Raw genomic sequence first — 23493 nt, 5'->3', positions numbered from 1 at the left:
TTTTGGAATCCTGTTTAGCAATAAAAGTTGCTTTTCCATCGTTGACGGCGTTTGGGTCCTGTCCTGTCGAGCTGCACATAACAGAACGAACCGACCACAGATGGACCCAGCCTACAACCCCTTCGAAGGGACCCGCTTGGCCTATGGGGGCCCTCGTAGCCTCCAGAAGGGGAACTACAACCCCCATAGGGTCTCGGCACCAAACCCATTCGAAGGGACCCGCTTGGCCTATGGGGGCCCTCGTAGCCTGCAGAAGGGGAACTACAACCCCCATAGGGTCTCGGCACCAGACCCCTTCAACGGGACCCGTTTGGCTTATGGGGGGCCTCGTAGCCCCAGGGGCAGAGGTCACCCAGGCCCAGCCCCGGAGTGGGGGGCGCAAACCTCCGGACCGCGTCGGTGGAGGGTTCCGGCTGCCGCCTCTGTGCCGCAGACTACTCCGGTTCCCGCAGTCGCCTCCGTGCTGCAGCCCTCGCCCGTTCCTGTTGCCGCCTCCGTGTTCCGGCCAACCCCAACTTCCTGGGACCTATTGGACTTCCGGCCGGCCCTTGCTTCCTTTGCCTTATCCCAGGACGCTTTCCGGGACATGATGGAGTCCCTCCGAGCGTTAGACATGGTCCTGCTTCGGCCGCAGTCTACGCCGGTTCCTGCAGACGCTGCGCCGCAGTCAATGCCGGTTCCTGCCGACGCTGCGCCACAGTCCACGCCGCAGTTCCGTGTTCCGTCGGCGCCCCAGCCGAGTCCAGCTCCCCGTGTCCCGTCGTCGCCCCGGCCGACTCCAGCTCCCCATGTCCCGTCGGCGCCTCGGCCAATCCCAGCTCCTCGTGTCCTGTCGGCGCCCCGGCCGACTCCAGCTCCCCGTGTCCTGTCGGCACCCCGGCCGACCCCCGCTCCTCGTGTCCTATCGGCGCCCCGGCCGATCCCAGCTCCTCGTGTCCCGTCGGCGCCCCGGCCGACCCCAGCTCAACGTGTCCCGTCGGCGCCCCGGCCGACCCCAGCTCCTCGTGTCCCGTCGGCGCCTCGGCCGACCCCAGCTCCTCGTGTCCCATCGGCGGCCCGGCCGACCCCAGCTCCTCGTGTCCCATCGGCGCCCCGGCCGATCCCAGCTCCTCGTGTCCCGTCGGCGCCCCGGCCGACCCCAGCTCAACGTGTCCCGTCGGCGCCCCGGCCGACCCCAGCTCCTCGTGTCCCGTCGGCGCCTCGGCCGACCCCAGCTCCTCGTGTCCCGTCGGCGCCTCGGCCGATCCCAGCTCCTCGTGTCCTGTCGTCGCCCCGGCCGACTCCAGCTCCCCGTGTCCCGTCGGCGCCCCGGCCGATCCCAGCTCCTCGTGTCCTGTCGGCGCCCCGGCCGACTCCAGCTCCCCGTGTCCTGTCGGCGCCTCGGCCGATCCCAGCTCCTCGTGTCCTGTCGGCGCCCCGGCCGACTCCAGCTCCCCGTGTCCTGTCGGCGCCCCGGCCGACCCCAGCTCCCTGTGTCCCGTCGGCGCCCCGGCCGACCCCAGCTCCTCGTGTCCCGTCGGCGCCTCGGCCGACCCCAGCTCCTCGTGTCCCGTCGGCGCCTCGGCCGATCCCAGCTCCTCGTGTCCCGTCGGCGCCCCGGCCGACCCCGGCTCCTCGTGTCCCGTCGCCGCCCCGGCCGTCCCCGGCTCCCCTTGTCCTGTCGCCGCCCCGGCAGACCCCGATTCCCCGGGTCACGTCGCCGCCCCGGCAGACCCCAGTTCCCCGGGTCACGTCGCCGCCCCGGCCGACTCAGGCTCCCTGTGTTCGGTCGCCACCCTGGCCGCTTCCTTTGACACGACCTACGGCTCCAGAGCCCGGTTCCCCTGAGCCCGGTTTTCCGGAGTCCGTCTGTCCGTCTGGTGACCGTCCTTCTGCCCGTCCCCCGGAGCAGGTCTATGTGCCTGGTGGCCATCCTCCTGTCCGTCCCCCGGAGCCCTTCCGTCCGCCTGGTGGCCGTCCTTCAGCCCGTCCCCCAGAGCCCTTCCGTCCGCCTGGTGGTCGCCCTTCTGCCCATCCCCCGGAGCAGGTCAGTCCTCCTGGTGGCCGTCCTCCTGCCCGTCCTCCGGAGCAGGTCAGTCCTCCTGGTGGTCGTCCTCCGGCCCGTCCCCCGGACTTCTTCTGCCAGGCTTTTGGTCCCGCCTCCGGCTCCCCTCCACCCACCCTGGGGGACTGTGTTGGGTCGTCTGGAATCCGCCCCTTGAGGGGGGGGTTATGTCAGGATATGTAGTGTTGTTTCGTGTTTCCTGTCTTATTTTGAAGTCCTTGTCTCTCGTGTCCTCTGTTTCTCTTCACTTCCTGTCCCTGTGATTGTCTGCCCTGTTCCTGATTGTTTCCTCCTGTGTCCAATCACCTGCACCAGCCCTCTGTATTTAAGTCCTGTTCATGTCATTCCCCTTTGTCGGTTCGTCTTGTCTAGATCGTGGAAGATCTTGTGTGCATGTTTTGTATCCTGGTTTTTTGGAATCCTGTTTTGGAATCCTGTTTAGCAATAAAAGTTGCTTTTCCATCGTTGACGGCGTTTGGGTCCTGTCCTGTCGAGCTGCACATAACAGGGATAAGGTAGCAGTTCACTGGGAGGCTGTGTACGATGGAGCTTGATCAGCTCCATCGTTGGTGGATTCTATCTCAGCTCCAAGTTTTCTTTTGTTGAACTTCTCATAATTTTTGGTAATATAAGGCAACCTTTTAGCACAGACTCCTGCCCACACATATTGCTCATCATCCCCATTCAGCGGTGTCAGTGTCACACAATGCCTTTTCTCTCTTTTGTTGATGGCACATTCATGAAAGCAGAATGGGTTAAAAAAAATGTTTTAAGTGAAAAACATATTTTGGAAATTATAAGGAGAACATCCAACATAACCAACCCGGTGTTACTCCCTGTCGTCAGTCACGTGACTTGTTTGTCACCTGCTAGTAACGAGTCGTTAGTCACTCGATAGCGACGCAAATCGTTAGTCAGTCAAGTTAACGTCAAACAAAGTGTTTTTTGCCTAAACTTAACTTCCTGTGAAGACTGAAGAGTATTCTTCAAAGACACAATGCAGAGTGGAAACTGACACGCAGTCTCTGCAGCGTCTACCTACAGCATCATAGTTGGAAGCTTAGGGCCCTCTGACCAAGTTTTGGTATTTGATGAGCTGGGAGTGAGAATGTGTAACAATTACAACAATGTGGTCAAACATGTATGGCACCAAAAGGCGAGTCAATAGCTTCAGTTCAGCTTTAAATGTACTACCCTGACCCTAAATGGTCCCAAAACATGTATTCCATCTGTCTGATCATCTTGTGATGTCCTTTTATGGAAAGGGTGAAGCCAGTAAATGATGAGGCTGGGGGAAATCCCATCCAGGCGTCTCTCAGGCATGTGTGCTCTCCCCACTGATCTTCTCCCTCTATACCACAGCTGTATCTCAGGAGACCAGTCTCTTTGACTCCTGATATCCCAAGACATTTGCAATAATCCATCACTGTGTGGTTCGGATGTGCACTGGAAACGGGATAGGAACGGACAACAATGGACAGCCTGCCCTCCATCAGCTTTCAGCTTCTCCCCTCTGGTGGGCGCTACACAGCACAGTACGCCAATACAAGCAGACACCAGAACAGTTTCTTCCCACAGGCTCCCACAGGTCACCCTGAAACCAGATGGATTGTTACACAGAACCGTCTGAGACGCTGTCATGAGAAACTGTTTAGAAAAGGCACTTTAAAAAAAAATACCCGGCAGGCGATTGGAAGAACAATCTGTCGATCAATCCCTTGCGGAAGCCAGTCGGGAGAGGAGCGAAAAGAATCGATTCCATTGATTAAAGGCCTACAGGCCAGCTCTTTGCTCTTCTTTCAATAAATAAATACTCTCCAGTTCTGGTATAGCTCATGCAGCTTTTGCAGCAAACGTTAAACTTGCAGTGGGAGCCCTTGTTGCTTTGAACGAATAGTCGCCACTCTGTGTCGCCTTACACACACCTAAAACACGCCCCCTGAAAACTAGGCCCTCGGGAACGCTTCTGCACTGCGATGGCGTCGCTATCGCTTTTGGGCGTGACTTCCCTGTGTCTGCATTGACAACAATGGATTTGAGCGTGCACAAAATGTGGCCCATGAGCCAGTATCACCCTCTTAAGACACCTGAGTGTTTCATGCGTTACTAGTTGTCAAAAGACTTGAATCAAGCATGTTAATACCACTATCACCCTGAGCGGCATTCTCTCTAAAATTTCTAAATTAAAATTAACCTGAGTAACCTGAGGCCTGGAAAAAAAAATAATATCCTGTTAATAACTGTTGATGAAAAGCTATTGTCTGCTTATTCATTTTCTCACAGGGCCTTCTCTGCCACTTTGGTACACCCTTTATGCTGCCTAATAAACACCCTGGTGTGTTGCTCCTTTAATTAATCTCTCTAATACAAATAGGCAAAACAAAAGCGTTGCAGGGGAATATGCAAGTGGTTGTTACTAATACCAATGACTGCTCAGCTTGATTTGATTTCCAATACAGGAAAATGTTGTCTGAAAGGTAAATTGTTTTGGAACTTTCTACAACATCTGATCAAGTAAAGAAATGATGTTGGAATCCCAAAAGATAAAGATGCAACACTTTTAAAGTGTCTGAGTGTTTTTGACTGAAGCGATCCACAAAAGAACAGATGGTTGATGGACATTCTTAACCCAGTGGATGGTGATTAAAAATGATATAATGTGTGTTGGTGTATCATTTGATGTTAGGCTAACTTTTAGAAGCCTACATATGCCAAAAGGGAGCTCTGGGTGAATACAAGATATGCTGGAGGCATAACCATGAGCATGACTCTCATTTCTGCACCTATTTCCTGTGTCCAGACTCAGACGGACAAATGTGAGTTGGCTCTTTAGGAGCCAATAAGGCAAGAGAAGATGATTACAATCAGACCATCTCTCACTCATGATCTTTCTATGGGAGAATGGTGTCGTTCCACTCGTAGCATGCTGAGAGCAATAATGTAGGCATCCGACTCATCGACTTCAGTCAGGGCGTCAGCGTAGAAGTACAGGTTGTCCAGCAGTTTTCTTGTGAAAAGACACGCTTGATGAAAATTAACCTTAATTTGACTACAAAGCAGCCCCTCCACCTGCTAACGTCCATTACAGATCCCAATCCAGCAGCGAGGATTGTCCCGAGGCAGAATGACTTACGCAGAAAGCATTGATCAGAAAATACATCTGGGAATGGCAGAAACAGGCACACTGACAGATCTGGGTTGTGCTCGACCATTAAACACATTCATCCTGTCCAATAGAAGCATTCAGTAGCGGCAGCCTATGTGGAGACGAATCCGAAATCAACATATAGACGCGTCAAAGTGTGCGGGCACGCGCACAGTCGCAGGACACGCAGGGTAACACTTGGTCAACCTCTTTGAACAAACCATTGTTTTCGTCTTGAGACTTGATGACACCGCTCAGCCGGGTCAGGGATTTAAGCTGCTCTGTTGCAAAGACAGCGACAGAGCTGAAAGAAAAGAAAGAAAGTAAGAGGAGATGCATCGTGAACATATAAATAGATTTCCTTGGCTCATCAGTACTTACTTACCTCTATTTTACCTCTTTCAGACCAACATAATGAAGTGGGTTGAACCAGCCTTGGCAGCCCATCTGAATGGATCAATGCATCTACATCTGACTTAACTTTCCAACCGTCCTCTTTGATTTGCTTGTTTCAGACACTGTTCAGATCTTATGAACAGGAATGAACATTTGTATTTGCTTTTACTGAGGTGTAAATGACATTCATAAAGATTTAAGATCTCAGACAAAGTCCTTTCGTCTTAATTACGCTCTCTTTTTTTCATTCTTCCCACAACTACTTTTGTGGCACCATGAATGCCTTTGGAGGAGAGACGCAAGTGTGCGCCATTATCCACATTTTCAGATTCATGTGTGATGGCAGACAAACAAAGATGGCAACCTAGTTCTGAGTGTGGCCTTCAGATGCATGTGCCAAGACCTTTGTGTACTAGTTCACTCGAAGTATACTGAAACCTTTATTTACTGCCGGAAAAGCGAAAAGGAGCGAAAGACGGCAAAGAGACGGAGAAGACACCTCTAAAAAGCAAGCAACAGAGTGTGAAAGCGAAACTGAAATATTTTTTCAATTCATTTGAAAACATGGTTTGGCATTAAATAGGTAGAAACTACAGCTTCTACCATCTCCTTCAGACACACATAATATACAGTATAAAAGGTCAAATTTGCGTTGAATTGACAGTAAAGCGTGTCATATGCGGGTCACCTGTAGGAGCGAGCATTATTATTACTAGCTTAGTGCAGTCAGATGGCATCATACATGGGTGCTGTAACTAATGAACAGTACAGAGGGCTTATGTCTTTGAAGAATGAAAGAGACACATCTACTTAAAACTGCCATCAGTGCTGCTGTCTCAGCTTTCATACTACAAAGACAAAGAATTACGCTAACTGTGTTTTCCAGCAAAGTGAGGTAAACAATGAGGTGCTAATCCCACTGCCCCACCCTCCCCCGACACAGCAAAGAGTTGAAGAGTGTAAAGAAGAACAGAGGCACAGATTCAGATGGCAACATGGAACAATGTATGTGGGAGACAAACAACAGGCGGGTAAAAAGTATCTATGAAGAAAGTGACAGTTTCCTTCTGGAATAAAACGCTCCATGTGTAAGAAATCCAAACTGATATTTTATTTGTTTTCCCCGACAGAGGTAGTAGAGAAAAGGCTTACCCTTAGACTCCACGCGGTCCGTCTTCTTGGCTTAAATTTCTTCTCAGTGTAGCACGTTTTCATTGCTCGAGGGAAGAGGTAGAATCTGAAAGGAAAGAGAGGAAAAGAGAATTAAGAAAAAGGGTTAAATAGCATCGGCGGGTAGAGGCCTTCTCTCTCTCTTATTACCACCTGAAGAAAAGGCCATTGTCATTAGATTTAGATTTAATTTACGAAATCGTGTTTTAATGCAACTGTTCACCAGCAACCCATTCCAAATACGCTTTTTGTCAATGCATTTCCGGAGGACCTTTTAATTGGGCTAATGAAGAAAGCTAATGACTGGGTTTATCTCTGGCAGCACTGGTGACATTTCATCACTGCAGGTGGGTTTCCAGGCATTGTTTAAGCTCAGTGTGTAGCATTGTGTAGTTGGCGAGGAAGAAGAGCGAACATGTAATTTGGGCAAATGATTGAAAAATAAACGTGGTGAGAACAATATGGTTTTGAGGATAATTCAACTTCATCAAAGAGCAATTTTTTTTATTATTATTTTTTTACACATAATCATATATTCTTAAAACATCTGGCTCATTGATAATCAGCATTTTGGCTCAGGCTCTACAAGGAACACCTACATGATCTGAAGACTTCAGAAGAAGGTATATTTAGTGACCAAAATGTGCCTCACTGTTGAATAAACACACACACACACACTGTATGCAGATAGAGACAGTGATGTGACATTTACCTTCATCAGTTATCATCATCTTGACATTGGGACATCAAACCTGCTGTTTAATAATGAGCTTCGGTCGCTTCCTGACTAACGAATGTTCTGACACTCATGTCATTCCCTCATGTCAGAGAGAAAGGTCAGAGGCAAAGTCAAAGAGGTTGGGACCAATGTTTTTACATGGAGTACACTGTGATTACACTGCACAAAGCTGACATGTTGAAATAGCAATACCAAATGAAGGGCATCGTTAAACAAGTCAATTTCGCTAAATGAATCAAATACGGGTGGCATGGTGCCTCAGTAATTAGCAATATTGTAACACACGGAGATGATAAGACAGCTTTCATTACTGTTTGCACCTTGATGCACTGGCCAGTGTGTTTCCCTATGCGGTTAATGATTACTTTTATTATTTAATCATCCGTTTCACAGATATTCTTAGTTTACAGTGTGTTTTTTTTAAAAAGCCCATTACAATGTATTAAGTCCAAGGTGACATCCTCAAAGTCTTTGATTTGTCAGACAAACGGTTCAAAACTAAAATATGTTTAATTTGCCAAAACATAACACAAAGAAAAGCTTCAAAATCCTGACCAATGTGAAGCTACATTTTTTTTTGCTTGACTAATTATAATTAATCGATTGCCACGGCTGTTTTACGGCATCCAGGCTTATAGTTTTACTATGAAACATCATTTCAAAACACAGGTCTCGAAAGTAGAAGACTGCAAAGAAGCCAAACGCACTCTAAACGAAGAATAGCACGAGGAGTGACATGTGGCACATCAAAACCATACACAATCCTACCGTTACTATTCCTAATGAACTACAATTGTATATCTAAGAATAATAATATAATCTGTGATCCTCTTTCACATGTCATTGCTTCATCGTACCGTCTCTGCTCTGAATACAGTTGAATGGAAGTCCAGTAATAAAAAGGCACACCTTTTTTTGTATTTCGGTTAAACGACATGAATTAATTTCCGTTACATTCAAACCACGCCGTCTGTTTTGGATAAATGACCTAACCGACATTTCAAACCTCTTCAGCCCCTACAAGTCTCTGTCAGAGCTGGCCAACGCACGGCTTTTTTTGTTCTTCCTCCCCCTTTATTGTAAACAACAATGAAGTGTGATATTTGAAAAAATACAGATGCACCACGGGTGAACTGCGAGCACCCAATCATGTGTAGTCTGTACCCAAAGCGGGGTTTGAATCCCTCCCTCTCATCCCGCCTCTTCAAATCCATTGGCTGCCGGGAGGAGCAGCGACAATGTTTAATGCACCATGCGGTTTCCGGACTTCAGTCAGTGAGAGGAAGCGTTCTGTGTGCTTAGGGCTGTGTTACGTGCGGGACATACTAAGTAACGACTGCGCGTGTGTGTATATATATATTGAAGAAAAGCACCCGTTTTGTTCGCCCTGACAGCTCCAGTCCGAGTTGCACCTGAACGCAGCGCCGCTGCTGACCACCTCCTCCGCGGCTGTCTCTCTCTTGCGGGGACTTTTCACGGGGGACGGCGGACAAGGACACAATGCCACTCCGGGAGTCACTCACCCAGCGGTGTTTCGGGACGGGGTAGAATACAAAGAAAACACTGTGCGCCGTTTCAAATATCCACTTTGGGATCTACCTTCCTACACATCTGGATTTTCTTCTTCCTCTTCTTCTTCTTCCTCTTCTTCTTCTTCTTCTTCTTCTTCTTCTTCTCCTCCTCCAGAGAACAGTTTTCCTCTCCTGAAGAACGGTGACTCACTGCAGGCAGAAGGCGAGCCGCTGCATCCTAATCAGACAAGCGGAGAGGTCTCCAGCTCATTGACATTACAGTCATACTTTTCTGGAGCACTCCACCCCCCCCCCCACCCCCCCACTGCGCCGCACTGTAGTCTGCGTGTGCAGCGGAGGCTCGTCGCTTTTCTTCCAGCACGGAGACCCGAAGAGGAGACGGGCGGTAGCCCAGTGAAGTGGTTCGGGGGATGAAACTCTCCCTGAACCCGGCTGCAACTGAGTGTTTGGCTTTCTGACAGTTGACGTTGTACCTTTCGGACTATATTGGCATGCGGCGGCTCCTTTTTTGGTAAGTTTACGTTTTGTCCTTTTTACTCTCCTTTTAAAAAAAAAAAAGAAGTCTTTTGGTGCCGTCTGTTGCTCATTTCCAATCGGTTGTTATTCCACATCCATCCCGATGCATGCGGAAGCAACAGCTTCTTCCGAGGACCGTTGCATCTTGCAGAGAGGGAGAGAGAGGGAGAGAGAGAGAGACAGGCAGACAGAGGGCATCAGTGGGGAGAATTACACGGCTTGAGAATTTTTTTTACAAGGCTCATTGTAAATATCCGGATTATGCGGATTTGTTAATGCGTGTAAGAGGCTCATTGTATACGCACTTATTCAAATAGCCGCCACGACAGGCCGCCTTCAGTCGTGCGCCCGCAGTGTGAGCACATTATTTAAGTTGCCCTATTACGTTTTCAGTCGGCATCCTCCTAATGTGCCGTCATAGAGCCAGGGTCAGGTCGTGCATGGCACATCAGAGATGGATTTAAAAACTGCATTCAGTCTGTAATGATACATGTTGTGTGAATGGGCTACAAGGGGAATCATTAATTCCCTGATCTGTGCTGCGCCGAGTGTCTTCCCAAGGTTAACTAATTGACAAGCTTCCCCCATAATTGTGGAGATGAATTACACATGAGCACTGTTTCATTTTTGGCTCGGTGATGGATCTGATTTTCAGACTAGCAGTATGTTTTTTTTTTTTTTTTAGTCTGTTTTTATTTGGGTGACTAATTTACACTAATACGTTATAACACATATATATATTTTTTTTCTTTCTGTTTTTCTTCTTAGGTGGCATGACTGAACTCTTACAATGACTATTCTGTTTGGAGACTGGATTGCGTTTATTGCTCAGATGAGTCTGGGCACTCAGCTGAATATAAATTAGGTGTTCAGCACCACAGATTGCTGGAAGAGGAAGAGAGAGAGAGAGAGAGACAGAGCAAAGACGACCCACAAAGACAAATGCCAAGGCATCACATGATGAACAGAACTCTTTATTTGATCCCGATTAACAGAAACGCCAAATTTGAACAAAATCTCAACAGGTCCAAGGAAGCGTAATCGCAACACAGATTATAGCAGCTTTTACGGAGTGGGGATGTATCTTTCTATTTTCTTTTTCCTCCTGTTATGGGCTCAAGCCCTGACACTGAAAAACTTGAATTACTCCGTCCCGGAGGAGCAGGGTCCGGGTACAGTGATTGGGAACATTGCCAAAGATGCCAGACTCGGAATCGAACAGGTTGGTCCGGGAGGACAGGGTAAGAAAGCCAACTTCAGGGTGCTGGAGAACTCGGCTCCGCATCTAATCGACGTGGACCCCACCAGCGGGCTGCTGTACACAAAGCAGCGCATCGACAGGGAGACCTTGTGTAAGAGAAACCCCAAGTGCCAGCTCTCCATGGAGGTGTTTGCCAATGACAAGGAGATCTGCATGATCAAAATAGATATTCAGGACATTAACGACAACTCGCCCGCCTTCCCTTCGGATCAGATTGATATTGACATTTCTGAAAACGCAATGCCAGGGACACGCTTTCCCCTGACCAGCGCGCATGACCCAGATGCAGGGGAGAACGGCTTGAAAACCTATCAAATAACACGCGATGACTACAATCTCTTTTCCTTGGAGGTAAAGTCCCGTGGGGACGGGACTAAATTCCCAGAATTAGTCATTCAACGGCCATTGGACCGAGAAGAACGAAACCATCACACCCTTATCTTGTCAGCCACAGATGGGGGGGAATATCCCCGGTCAGGTAGCATGCAGATAAATGTTAAAGTTATTGATTCCAATGATAACAGCCCTGTGTTTGATCAGCACTCGTATGTTGTGGAAATCCCTGAAAATTCACCTCCTGGTAAAGTGTTGATCGATTTAAACGCCACTGATCCTGATGAGGGCAACAATGGACAAGTAGTCTATTCTTTTAGTGGCTATGCCCCAGAGAGAATCCGGGAGCTCTTTTCCATAGATTCCAGAACAGGGGTCATAAAGATTCAGGGTGAAATTGACTACGAAGAGAGCCCAATTATTGAGATTGACATCCAGGCAAAGGATCTAGGTCCCAATCCAATCCCAGGCCATTGTAAAGTCACCGTTAAAGTGCTGGACAAGAATGATAACTGGCCGTTTATAGGCTTTGTGTCTGTGAGACAGGGAGCCATCAGCGAAGCAGCACCTCCAGGCACCGTCATTGCTCTGGTCCGTGTCACAGACAAGGACTCAGCCAGGAATGGGCAGCTTCAGTGCAGAGTACTGGGGAATGTCCCTTTTAAACTTGAGGAGAATTCTGATAACTTCTATACTGTGGTGACGGACAGACCCTTAGACAGAGAGGCGCAGGATGAGTTCAATGTCACCATCGTGGCCAAAGACAACGGCATTCCTCCTCTAAACTCCACAAAGTCCTTCACGGTAAAGATTCTGGATGAGAACGACAATGTTCCTCTCTTCACCAAGTCAGTTTACCTTCTTCAAATACCTGAGAACAACATCCCTGGGGAGTACCTAGGTTCAGTTCTGGCGCATGACCCAGACCTCGGCCAGAACGGCACTGTGTACTACAGCATAGTCAACTCCAATGTGAGTGGGGGTGATGTCAACACCTATGTTAATGTGAACGCTGCCAACGGAGCCATCTATGCAGTGAGGTCTTTTAACTATGAGCAAATCAAATATTTTGACTTTAAGGTTCTTGCGAGAGATGCAGGCTCTCCACACCTGGAGAGCAACGCTACAGTGCGCATCAGTGTTCTGGATGTCAATGACAACATTCCTGTCATAGTTCTGCCCCTGCTCCTAAATGACACAGCTGAAATCCATGTGCCGCGCAACGTTGGTGTCGGCTACATTGTCACCACGGTGAAGGCGGTGGATAATGACTATGGCGAGAGTGGGAGGCTCACATATGAGATCTCCGATGGTAATGAGGAGCACCTGTTTGAGATTGATCTAGTGACCGGGGAGGTTCGAACAGCCCACCCATTCTGGGACGATGTGAACCCCATTGTGGAGCTGATCATCCGAGTATCTGACCATGGCAAGCCAACTCTCACCGCCTCCGCCAGGCTCATCGTCAAGGCGTCCAACGGACGCCCTCCAGATGGGCTGCCACGCACAAAGGACAATCAGAACTGGGACATGTCCCTGCCTCTTATTGTAACACTCAGCATCATATCCATCATGCTTCTGGCAGCAATGGTGACCATAGCAATCAAGTGCAAGCGAGAAAACAAGGAGATCCGTACCTATAATTGTCGCATTGCTGAGTACTCGCACCCTCAGCTCGGGAAAGGGAAGAAGAAGAAGATTAACAAGAACGACATCATGCTGGTGCAGAGCGAGGTGGAGGAGCGGGATGCCATGAATGTGATGAACGTGGTAAGCAGCCCTTCCTTGGCCACCTCTCCCATGTACTTTGACTACCAGACACGCCTGCCACTCAGCTCACCAAGGTCAGAGGTCATGTACCTCAAGCCCACTGGCAATAACCTCAGCGTGCCCCAAGGCCACGTGGGATGCCACACCAGCTTCACAGGCCCAGTCACCAGCACTACAGACACACCTACTAACCGCATGTCCATCATACAGGTAAGATAAATTGCACTCCTCTCCTTCACCGTTATGACACCATATCCACGTCACAACCCTTCAGAACGCTCCCATTTCCTATGTCAACATTTGCCCCTTGTTTTGTAAAATGAAAGAAAAAAGAGATCAGGACAGGCAGAGAGGCCCAAGAGCATAGCGGGAAAAGAAGGGAGGGAGGGGTGAGTATTAGAAGGATTAAACCGTCATTCGGGTGCTCTCATAGAACAGAGCCAGTGACATCCACACAAATCAGTTGTGCTTAAAATATGTCACGGCAGGCTTTTGAAATCAGTTTCATGTAGAAAATTGTCATTAATCACTCAATCACTGTCGTTTCAGTTATGTGGAATAAACAGTTTAGCTCTTGGCTGAGTTATAATCGGGTACGTTTTTCTTCCATCCATTTTAAACTCCATTTAAAAAAATACAGCCCACATGAATATTTTTTTGATTGTAATTAATTTAAATTTGATAAGTAATACTATATATATATATATATATATATATATAATTTAATTTAATTTGCACAACCGTTTTCCAATGCAATATTGTAGCTTTTTTAGCTACTGATAATATCAAATGTCCATCCCTAGAATGGCCTTGAAAATATAAAATATTAAACATGTTCCCACAAACAAACTCTGCGGGTACATTCTTGACCTCATAGAAACAGCACTACCACCTGCCTGCATAGTTGTGTGTGTGTATGCATGTGTGTAAATATATATATATATATATATATATATGTGTGTGTGTGTGTGTGTGTGTAGACACACACACAAGTATGCAGGTAGGTGGTAGTGTATATATGTGTGTAGACAAATCCACAAACAGTGACAGTGTTTTCTGTACCAAGCAAACTGTACCGTTCAAACTCTTCATCGCATTCTATAACTACTCGTGGTTAATTCTGCAGATTTTTTTAAATCCCAGAGATTAGCAGATTGTACTTATTTTCACAGCTACTTTGTGTGGAGTACTTGGGTGTATAAGCCTCTAACGTGATAACTTCTCTGTGTCTTTGGCCTTAAGCCCATTAAAAGTCTGTCATGTCAGACGAGGATTAAGGTCTGCTTAAAACAGTGGTATGGTTCACTGGGGATAATGGGCAGCGGATGTTTACCTATTGTTCAGATATAAAGATATACAGTATGTTCCCACTATCATTTTTTTAAATAATGAGAATGACCATCCCAATGGACCGTAGCTATTAGTCTCTCCATTAGCTCTGTGCTGTGATCTCCATCCCACTATTTGCGCTGGATGTGGATGTGACGATGACCGTGATCAGATGTGACGTGTTCCCATCAGGGAGGAAGGCCACTGTCTGTTGTTCCCACTCTCAGTCTCAGCCCTTTTGTTTTCTATTATGAGCCAGTTGCATAGGGCAAGGGTCAACACAAAGACCGCTAAGGCTTCGTAATCAGAGGGACAAATTAATTGCTGGTCCATTCTGCGGGCTGTTTCCCTGATAATGCAGTGATGATGAATTCTGCTGCGTGAGGCTGTTGCACATCCATTTTGTGCACTTACTTTTTCTCACCCCCTTCAGACTGTCAAAGGGAAAACAAGCAAGAGTGGCAACAACACGTCCCTTAGTGTCTTGTTTACAGAGGGACCCCTTGACGCATCAGGCGTGCAGGGTGCTCTATTGTATTATTCAACAGAAACCTGTGTAGAGGGAGATGGCCTGAGGCATTAAGTTTCCGCCGAATCTGAACAGAAGCATATCACTTTCCTACCCCCCCTCCCCCCCGTGCTTTTTCCTCCTCCTCTCCGTTCGTGTGGACAGTAAGTAACCTGAGTCAGAGGAGAGTGGCTATGGGAAAAATGTCAGGAAACAAAGACAGAATTCCCCGTCCATCGATCCCAAGGCCTCTCAGCCCATCTGTCACTACAGTTGCCACGGGTAGAGAGGCTGAATAGGAAGAATAAATAAAGAGACGGATAAAGGGGGGAGAGCATTTCGCCTGCCCAGTCAGTCTCACAAGGGCACCTTAGTGCTGCTGTCTTCATCTGCATCTAGTCGGGCTACTGTAGCTGCCTGCAACTCCCAGACTCTCCCCACACTCCTGCTGGCCTCTAATGATGTTTTATCGTGGTGCACTGGCCAACAGTCTGGGCTTGGTCTCTAGCTGGGAGAGGGGAATAATATGAACGTATCAGCAGAGCTCTGCTGGCCTCATCATTGTCACCGCCGTGCTAGTGCCCGGGCCCGGTGGAGAGCTTCATTTCATCTCTAAAGAGAATTCCTGGGATAAGGAGATGGATGATACGTAATGACGCCTAATTCCGCTTAAGGCGTTGAAGGGAATTACTTAGTGTGGAATCAAGGTTAAAACCAATCTGCTGCAAAATTCCTCAATGCTCAGGAAGAAGGGATTTCAGTAAATTGGTCCAAAGAGCGAGCCTGCGCCCACTCTGCCTTGAATATGTTTTAGGATTTTGTCCCACATTATGTTCAGCTCCAGCAGCTGTGCCAGGCTGTGGCCCACCGATTGGTTACTCTGCTGCTTTTCTCGCCACCTTTTTCCGAGGCGCTGCCCTCATTGTTCCCAAACTCCCGTGTCGTTACTTTGAAATGGTCCATAATTTATCATATTGATTTGTTTTGATAAGTTTTGAGTGCAGTAATTTGATTCACCGTGAAACCCTAATTAAACCGAACCCCGTCTCGTCCATGTTAACAAGGTGCAGGTGGTACAGAGGCAAAGGGGGGGAAGGCTATAAAAGCCGCCTTTAGGTGGCGGCATTCTGCCTTGTGTGGGGTGGCATTGAGATGAGGGTGTCAAGGAGAAAAGGGGCTCGAGTCTCTGCTGACTTGACATTGTCACTTGGTAGGGAGGCTGCTGCGCCTCTAATGAAACATGTAAGACATGAATACGTGACAATCACGTGGAATATAGAATACCTTTTCTGGATTTGCCTGCATGACACTATTTTGTTCGGGAGATTTTCTAATGACAATCACTGAATTTACCGAGCAGACGCCTCATCCGCACACACGGTTTCTCTGCACGCGAATTAGAAAGGCGAGGCGGATTTCTCTCGTAACAATTGATAATAAACCGACGTCTTTGACGGGATTCTGAAAAGGACAGCCATCTCATATTGAGTGAATTTAAAGAATGCTGGAAAAAAAGTAGATAATAGGCGTGACCTTGATCATTTAAGTGGTGCGTATGCAATCTAGGACATAAAATGTTCACTCCTTTCGATCTGTTTAGCTTAAGCATGTGCATGCCAACAATGCAGCTGGAGCAGGTGTTGAGACTGGGTGCTTCGAGGAATGGTCATACTCTGCATAATTTAGGGAGATTGTATATGTGTGTGTGTGTGTGTGGGGGTGTAACATCATTGTGTATTCCAGGCATGTGATTTAAGCCTTTAGCTGGCAGGCTCCGTGACAGAGCCCCTCTCTTTTATGAGCGGAACAATCTTGCATTTGTCCGAACCTTGAAATACCCTTCCTCCAAGACACACACACACACACACACACACACACACACACACAGATGCACATGTAACCGGGCTTGGGTTGTTTTTAAGGATTCCACCGACAAGCCTTATCAAAGCTTCCGCTGTATATTGTATTGAAATTGCTCCCACACTTCAGTGGCCACTGAGGCAATGAATAGGAAAGCGCTCTTTATTTCATTTCTCTCCCTCTTCCTTCATCTTTAGATAACTGCTTTCCTCTAGAGCTTCCTATCGAATGAGTTTGGTAAACCTGTATGTACTGAAGCCGGATTGAGCAGCTCAGCAAAATCAGTCTCAACAGTCATTTATAGGTATGAGAGACAGTTCAAGTAGCCATTAGTAATTTGTGTACTTTTGTCCCCCAGTTGAGCTCTCCTGGGCCACTAAGCCCGATTTGTTTTATTTGAGCAGGCCATTACATAAAAAACATAAAATAATAATAATTTTCGACTCGCCCTTAGGGTGTATCTTCAAATGTACACAAATAAAGCTGTTGGTACTGTACATAACACTGCATGCAGAATTCTGAATTATTAATGCAGTGATATTCTTCATTTCCAAGCAAGCTCATATGATGGCGAGAACGGAGAGGAGGTGCAGTCAGACCACAGAATGTTGATATCCCGAAATATTGAAATTCTGTCGACGAATGTTTGGTCCATTAGCGGTATTTCAGTTTGCAGTTTAAGTACAGATGGGTCAGCGTGTCTTGAAGCTGTGGGAGGAGTGTAACTCGCAGCACAAAACAGCAGCTATATTTGCATCCTCCTTCATTAATAAATCATAGCATTTAACAAATCAAAGGGAAGCGGAGGATGTCACGATAAACATCAGAGGTCTCTCGCTACACATTTGTGAACATGGGAGGAGGGGGGGGGGCAGTACACAGGCGAGGAAACAGAAGCTACCTACTTTCTAATATGAGCTTAATTTGAGTATTCATTTACTTTCCCAGGGTCTGTTTGCCATTGTGCGCTTTGATGCAGCATGAGAGAAAGAAAGGATGACTGTACTAATGTCAAGGAGACCATTCTCCTCCTCTCTCCACATTGACATTTTCAAGTTTTGGAAAAGGTAAAAACGGCAGAAATCTGCTCCGGTGGGAATAAACCCCACTGATATGGTAATATGTCATCTATACCCTCACTTTCAAGGTTTTCTTTGGTCACTGTTTCTATGAAAAACATTAAACGGAGCCAGGCTGGAAATTCTTCAAAGATTTACACAATTAATGGTTCAATTGGCAGAATCATACTACGAATACCGGGGAAAATGTGTTTGAGATGGGGGGGGCAGCTGTGGAAGTGAATGTTTTATTTATTATTTACAAGTTTTCAAAAATCTGACTGACCCTGCTAAATAATATATATATATATACACACACACACAAGACTATGCCCAGTAACGTATACAAAATTCCAGTAGGGTCAAAATATAGATGAATAAATACATTTAATAAACTAAAGACAATTATGTGTATACATTACGGTGGTCTTTTTGCCCAGCTACTAGAGGTCCTTTCAGCCAGCTATTATGCATTAATTTGAACACAGCACTTATCTCAGCAGCATAATTTCATTATTTTAACAGACCTCCCGATCTGGCAATGCAGGGAACAAAGAGTTTTTCAATTTTTTTTCTTCTCTCAAGTGTAGTGAACGAGACAGGATATGAGAAGTTGACCTCTGTGATGCTATCCAGAATTGGCCGGACACATTAAACCAATTTGATTCATTCAATAAGAAGCTGCCTATTAGAGATGCCATAGGCACAATACGAGATTGTCAGTGGACCCTCCGCCCTCGAGTTATTGTGCGTTTTGTGTGTGTGCATGCGTCTGTTTGTGATTCCTGGGAAGTGGATGATCGCAACTTCGCAATAATTCACTGACACCAGAGCTTCAAAATATCATGTCATGCCATCATGCCATTTAGTTGAGGAGCAAGTGCCATTGTTAAGCTTGCTTGAGCTTCCGTAGACAGACTGGCATTTAAAGTGGTTTCAGATCATGTCCTATCAGACTTAATAATTACTTTTCTGTGCTGTTCATCCACGGCTCTCGGCAGCCTGACTTGTGTACTTTGTCAGTCATTTGTGTTCCGTGTGGCTGTCTGTGTGACAGTGTTTCTTGTTGTCTTGACCCCTGCTCGTCGCCCACATTTCTGTTTCATCTCAAGTGCACGCCTACGCAAGACAAATCTGAGAATTCTTATACGCAATCCTTTTACTGTGGGGTACTTTTCTCTTCCAGATAAATTCCTCCAATACGTGCGCGACATTTTGTAGAGGGGGGGGGGAAAAGACGCGCGTGTGCCAAAGAATTCTGTGCATGCCCCTGGTACATTCTGAAGCATTTACCTTGGAGGGGGGGCTGGCATTGTGCTCAAACAACTCAGGCACACAGAGGCAACCTAGCATCAACAGAGGTCACAAAAACAAGAGAACAAAACATAACCTTCACAGTGGAGGAATCTGCGATTCTGCCGCTATGTCTGTGCGCGTGTACGTGCACACACAATAGCTGTGCTCTGAAGCACCGGTCTCACTGGTTCTTTCAGATTGGAGCGGGCTTCCCTGTACGGGCCGGCCGCCCCCTGAGGGCTGTTGGATCCCTCCTGGGGTCTTTTAGACCTAACGTTTTGATCAGCAGGGGACCGGAGCTGCAGCAATAGATGGATATATATATGTGTGTGTGTGTGTGTGAGTGACCTCACAGTAATGTGCAGTGAGATGCGCAGCACACAGAGGGCCACATCGGCGTACACGGCATGGCGATGTATTCTTTGAACCGCCAGCAGCTGGGTCTCCTTGCTGTAAATCAAACACTTTCAAAGTCAAACAAAGTGGAACTCGCTCTGCGGTGCCTTGGCACCAGTCCAACCTGAGAGAGCTTTTATTTCTGCCACATCTTCCTTCACTGTGCCCCCTAGGCATGTGCTGTAGAAACAACACGCAGCTCAAAGGATGAGTTATGTGATTCTGTTCTCACCTTCTATCTCATTAGTATAAGAGAAATGATTTATCCCTTTCTACCCGAGTGTCTCTCTCTCTCTCTTCTTGTCCTTGCCTTTTACAGTTCAGCACTTCTTTAGCTTCCTCAGTAATGTGATTAATTGATTGACGTGATATACCATGAATACCATCTCATTTTCTCTCATTCCATTTAACTACATGTCAAAATAAAGTGGCTATCAAACGGGCTTTTCTTCCCTTATACAACCACTGGAGTACAGTGCAGTCGCCTAATCCGGAAAACAACAGTTTGCTTTGCAATTTGAGAAGAATTCTTCGAACTGACATAATCCTGCCACTGTATGCTCACATGTGAGTGTGTGTGTGTGTGTGTGTGTGTGTGAGAAGATCCGCCAATCTAATAGGAGAGATCCCACCGTCTTCTCTGTTCCTCCTGCTATTCGTGGCACAGTTTGAAATCTGACTCCCATGTCTAAAGCCCTGTGTGTGTGTGTCTGAGGACAATTGACAGCCGCTGTGCTCAGCAGTGGCTGTTATGTGTTTGTGGCGAATGAGTCGGCACTCTCCGATGTTATTGCCTAAACAAAAGGCCCACTAAGTGGCGGGCACACAAGATTTGTCATCAAACGTTTGACTGTGTCTCCACTTCAGGGCAGCGTTGGCGACGGCGAGTGCTGATGGCGTATTGAAAATGGTGTATTTGGCCGATTGCATCGCTCTCTATTGTGCTACACAGATGTACTCAATTGTCCCCTCACCGGGTTTATGTCTTAGAGGGAAATCTTTTTGGGGCCTTTAGCATTCAGATCAATTGCTGGTTTGCTTCGTTTCTTATTGATTTTCCCTCTGTTTGGTACTGAAATACTGTATTTCATTATCTACCACTCTGAGAATTGTTTAGTATAAAAATAAAGAGAACCAGTCCTCGCTGGCTTTCTTCCCCGCTTCCTCCTGCTCTTGCTCTGATTCCCTTCCTTTTCTGATTCCCTTTCTTTCCTTCCCTCTGCTCTTGTCATCTCAGATAAGAGATGCAATTGCTCATGTTACTGACGACCCAAGCCAAATTCATAACGATGAGATTATCTTGTCAACAGTACAGAGTGCATGTGTCTGCCGTATTGATCCTTGCACAGTCTTAATAAATGAAGTACCAGGATTGAAGCGTTGGCTCAATGAGAACACTGAACAGATTTCGCTATTTGTTCACTCTCAACGCCGCTACGATGACGAACGCAACGTGTGTATTCTGCCCTTCTCGTCTTTCTTCCCCTTCTACTCTTTGCCTCTGCTCGGCTCTCCTCTCCCGTTTCCAGATTGATGGGGTAGAACAGCCCTTCTCCCCACACGCATTGTCTGAAATGCGCCCTCTTTGAGGTCAAGTTGACACCGCCGAGTCGATGTACTCCCAGGTGGAGAGACATGGGTGCTGCTGGGAGGTGGGAGCCAATCTGATAGACTGCATGGGCGGGAGAGCGGGGAGGAAAGAATTACTCACGGCGGAGCTTGTGTGTGTGTGTGTGTGTGTGTGTGGAACCCAGGTGTTTGCGCTGATATTAGACATACAATATATGTGCTTGCATTCTGTGTGTTTATATATCTGCGTCTGGCCTCAGTTCTGGGCTTGAGGGAAATATATAAAATCCTTTCATCCACGGAACGGCTTTTTTTCCCCCCCAGCAATTCAAATGGGGGGGAAAAAAAAGATGATTTTAATCTGTTTTGTAAATCTGCAAACAAGACCACATTTCTGGTTGGTTTATTTCAACAAATTATAAAATGCTTGTTTCTGTAGTTAAAATTGATATATAAATACTGGATAAGAGGGCTATATAATATCAGTATGAACGTGTGTTAAGTGTTATGTGCTCTTCACAGCCAGAACACAAGTTGATGGCACTTCACTGAATTTCTGAAGAACTTAAAAGTATTGCATTTAAAAAAGGCAGAATGAGTAGGATTTGGGTTGCGTTTTTTTTTTTTTAAACACGACATTCAAAGCTGGTCCCGCCTCAGCTCAACAACCCCAGAAGCACACGCCCCCTTACCACAACTCGGTTTAGGGCGCTCGCCAGTGGGCGAAAAGCAAACCCCAGACTCCCTCTGGTTTTGGAATAGAGCTTTGTCCGCTTGGTGTTTCGCCCTGGCCATATTTCCCCAGAAAGGTGCAGAACACAGCAAAAACAATACAGGGATCAGGCAGCGTCTCTGCAGATGCACCGCACACTTCTAGTGGGCCTTGAAGTGATGATTGTTATATTGTATATATTTCTAGTCTAGTTTTTTTTCTTTTTTCTCAGATATCGTACTCATTCACCCTTTTTAAATATTGTTATAGGCATTATGCTCAATAAATATACTACATCTGTGCTTGTTTGTTTCCATTCATGCATGCATGTCTTTAAATGTACAGTACGTTACACCTCTGTAACAGCTTTGGGTTTTTTGGGCTGAGTTGGCTTTGGATTAATGAGGGTGAAGCAAGGTCAGTGCTGACTCAAGACTTCAGTTAACAGCAAAGTTGTTCTACCTATTGATGAGCAGGTTCTGAATGAACAGTAGCTCACACACCAAGTTAACCTCCTGCAACCTTTCCTTTCTTTTCACTCCTTTCTTCACAGTTTTCAATAATTCAACATCCCTACCCAATGATTTCCCTTCATCAGTGATCAGTTGTAAGATACAGTTTTTAGAAATGCATGTGTTGACTAGAACCATATAGATGTATTTGTCTTATAGAATAACCCTTTTTGGTTCCACCTGCAGCCCTTCAGAGGATTCTAACTAGAACCCAGTTATAATTAGAACCATCTGTACATGGTTCCACACAGAACTCTGTCTTATGGTTTGATCCACTTCCCACCTTTTATAAGGGGAAGAAGAAGAACCACCTAGAACTCTTTTATATTCAACGGGTTTCATTTAGAACACACCCAGGTTTCCTCATGGGACTCCTAAAGGGCCAGGGCTAATGTGGTGCAGCGCTACCCACAACAATCATACTTCATAATCATATTTGTTGGGGCCGTGTGGATGGGGAGGATCTATAAAAGCTAATGCTTTTAATAATCCTTGAAGATTTCTATCTTCCAAAAGGGGTTCTTTGAATGAAAATGGTTCGTAATGGAACCATTAGTCTTACAAAGAACCCTTAAACAAGAAAGTGTACTTCAGAAGCAAATGGTTCTGGGTAGAACCTCAGCCCTTCAGGAACAACCCTTATTTCTCAGAGTCTACCCAGACCAGCTGGTTAATTGTGTCTACACAAAACATTTCAAGTTGTGAGGGAAAATAATACCACTATTTTAAGAGAGCTACCAAACTGCTGTGTGAGGCTTTTTTTGTATTTGACTGTGTGTGTGTATATATATGTATGTATGTATATATATATATATATATATATATATATATATATATATATATATATATATATATATATATATATATATATATATATGTATGCCAAAAGCTACAGTTTTTTTACCCCTGGGGCTAAACTGCCACAGAAGTGGATTGTGTTGCTAGTACACATGTGCCATCTTGCGGTGCCCTTCCTCTTCAGAGCAGAAAAGAGACTGGCTGCTGTACAGTCAGTGTTGTTGTTTTTTCAAATGATAAATCTGCTAGGAACTGCAGATATACAGAAGTAATATTGCAAAAGATAGTTGCGAATATAACTGGGCCTGTAATACTTAGTTATATTAGAAAGAGGAGTTCTTCTTGACCTTTTCAACTGTAGTCCAGTGTGTGTGTGTGTGTGGGGGGGGGGATATGGGGTCACAACCTCTTCCAGTCACATTCTTTGTGTCTAGTAGACTGTGATTTAGAATGTGTTTTTTTATTTAGTTTTGTCTGGTGTCGTGTTGACTGCCAACGCCTGAACAGGTGGCCTCATTATATTGCACTGCATACATACAGATGTGACTG

General features: G+C 46.4%; 1 protein-coding gene across 3 annotated transcripts in view; it reads left to right on the top strand.

The window, feature by feature from the left end:
* Positions 1–8764: 8764 nt before the first annotated feature.
* pcdh17 (protocadherin 17) overlaps positions 8765–23493 on the top strand; it is a 54856-nt gene continuing 40127 nt past the window's right edge. The window contains exons 1-3 of one of the 3 annotated variants that reach the window (XM_034528858.1): positions 8783–9038; positions 9181–9537; positions 10311–13116. In XM_034528858.1, the coding sequence (XP_034384749.1) occupies positions 10621–13116 (2496 nt within the window). In that variant the 5' untranslated portion in view covers positions 8783–9038; positions 9181–9537; positions 10311–10620. Of the gene's footprint in view, positions 9538–10310; positions 13117–23493 lie in introns of all 3 variants that reach the window. The other 2 variants (XM_034528866.1, XM_034528849.1) reach the window with 2 other exon arrangements.

The sequence above is a fragment of the Cyclopterus lumpus genome, chromosome 3, assembly GCF_009769545.1.
Source record: "Cyclopterus lumpus isolate fCycLum1 chromosome 3, fCycLum1.pri, whole genome shotgun sequence".
NCBI classification, from domain to species: domain Eukaryota; kingdom Metazoa; phylum Chordata; class Actinopteri; order Perciformes; family Cyclopteridae; genus Cyclopterus; species Cyclopterus lumpus.
Note: the sequence above shows the minus strand (reverse complement) of the source record. Positions and strands in the feature narration are given on the sequence as shown.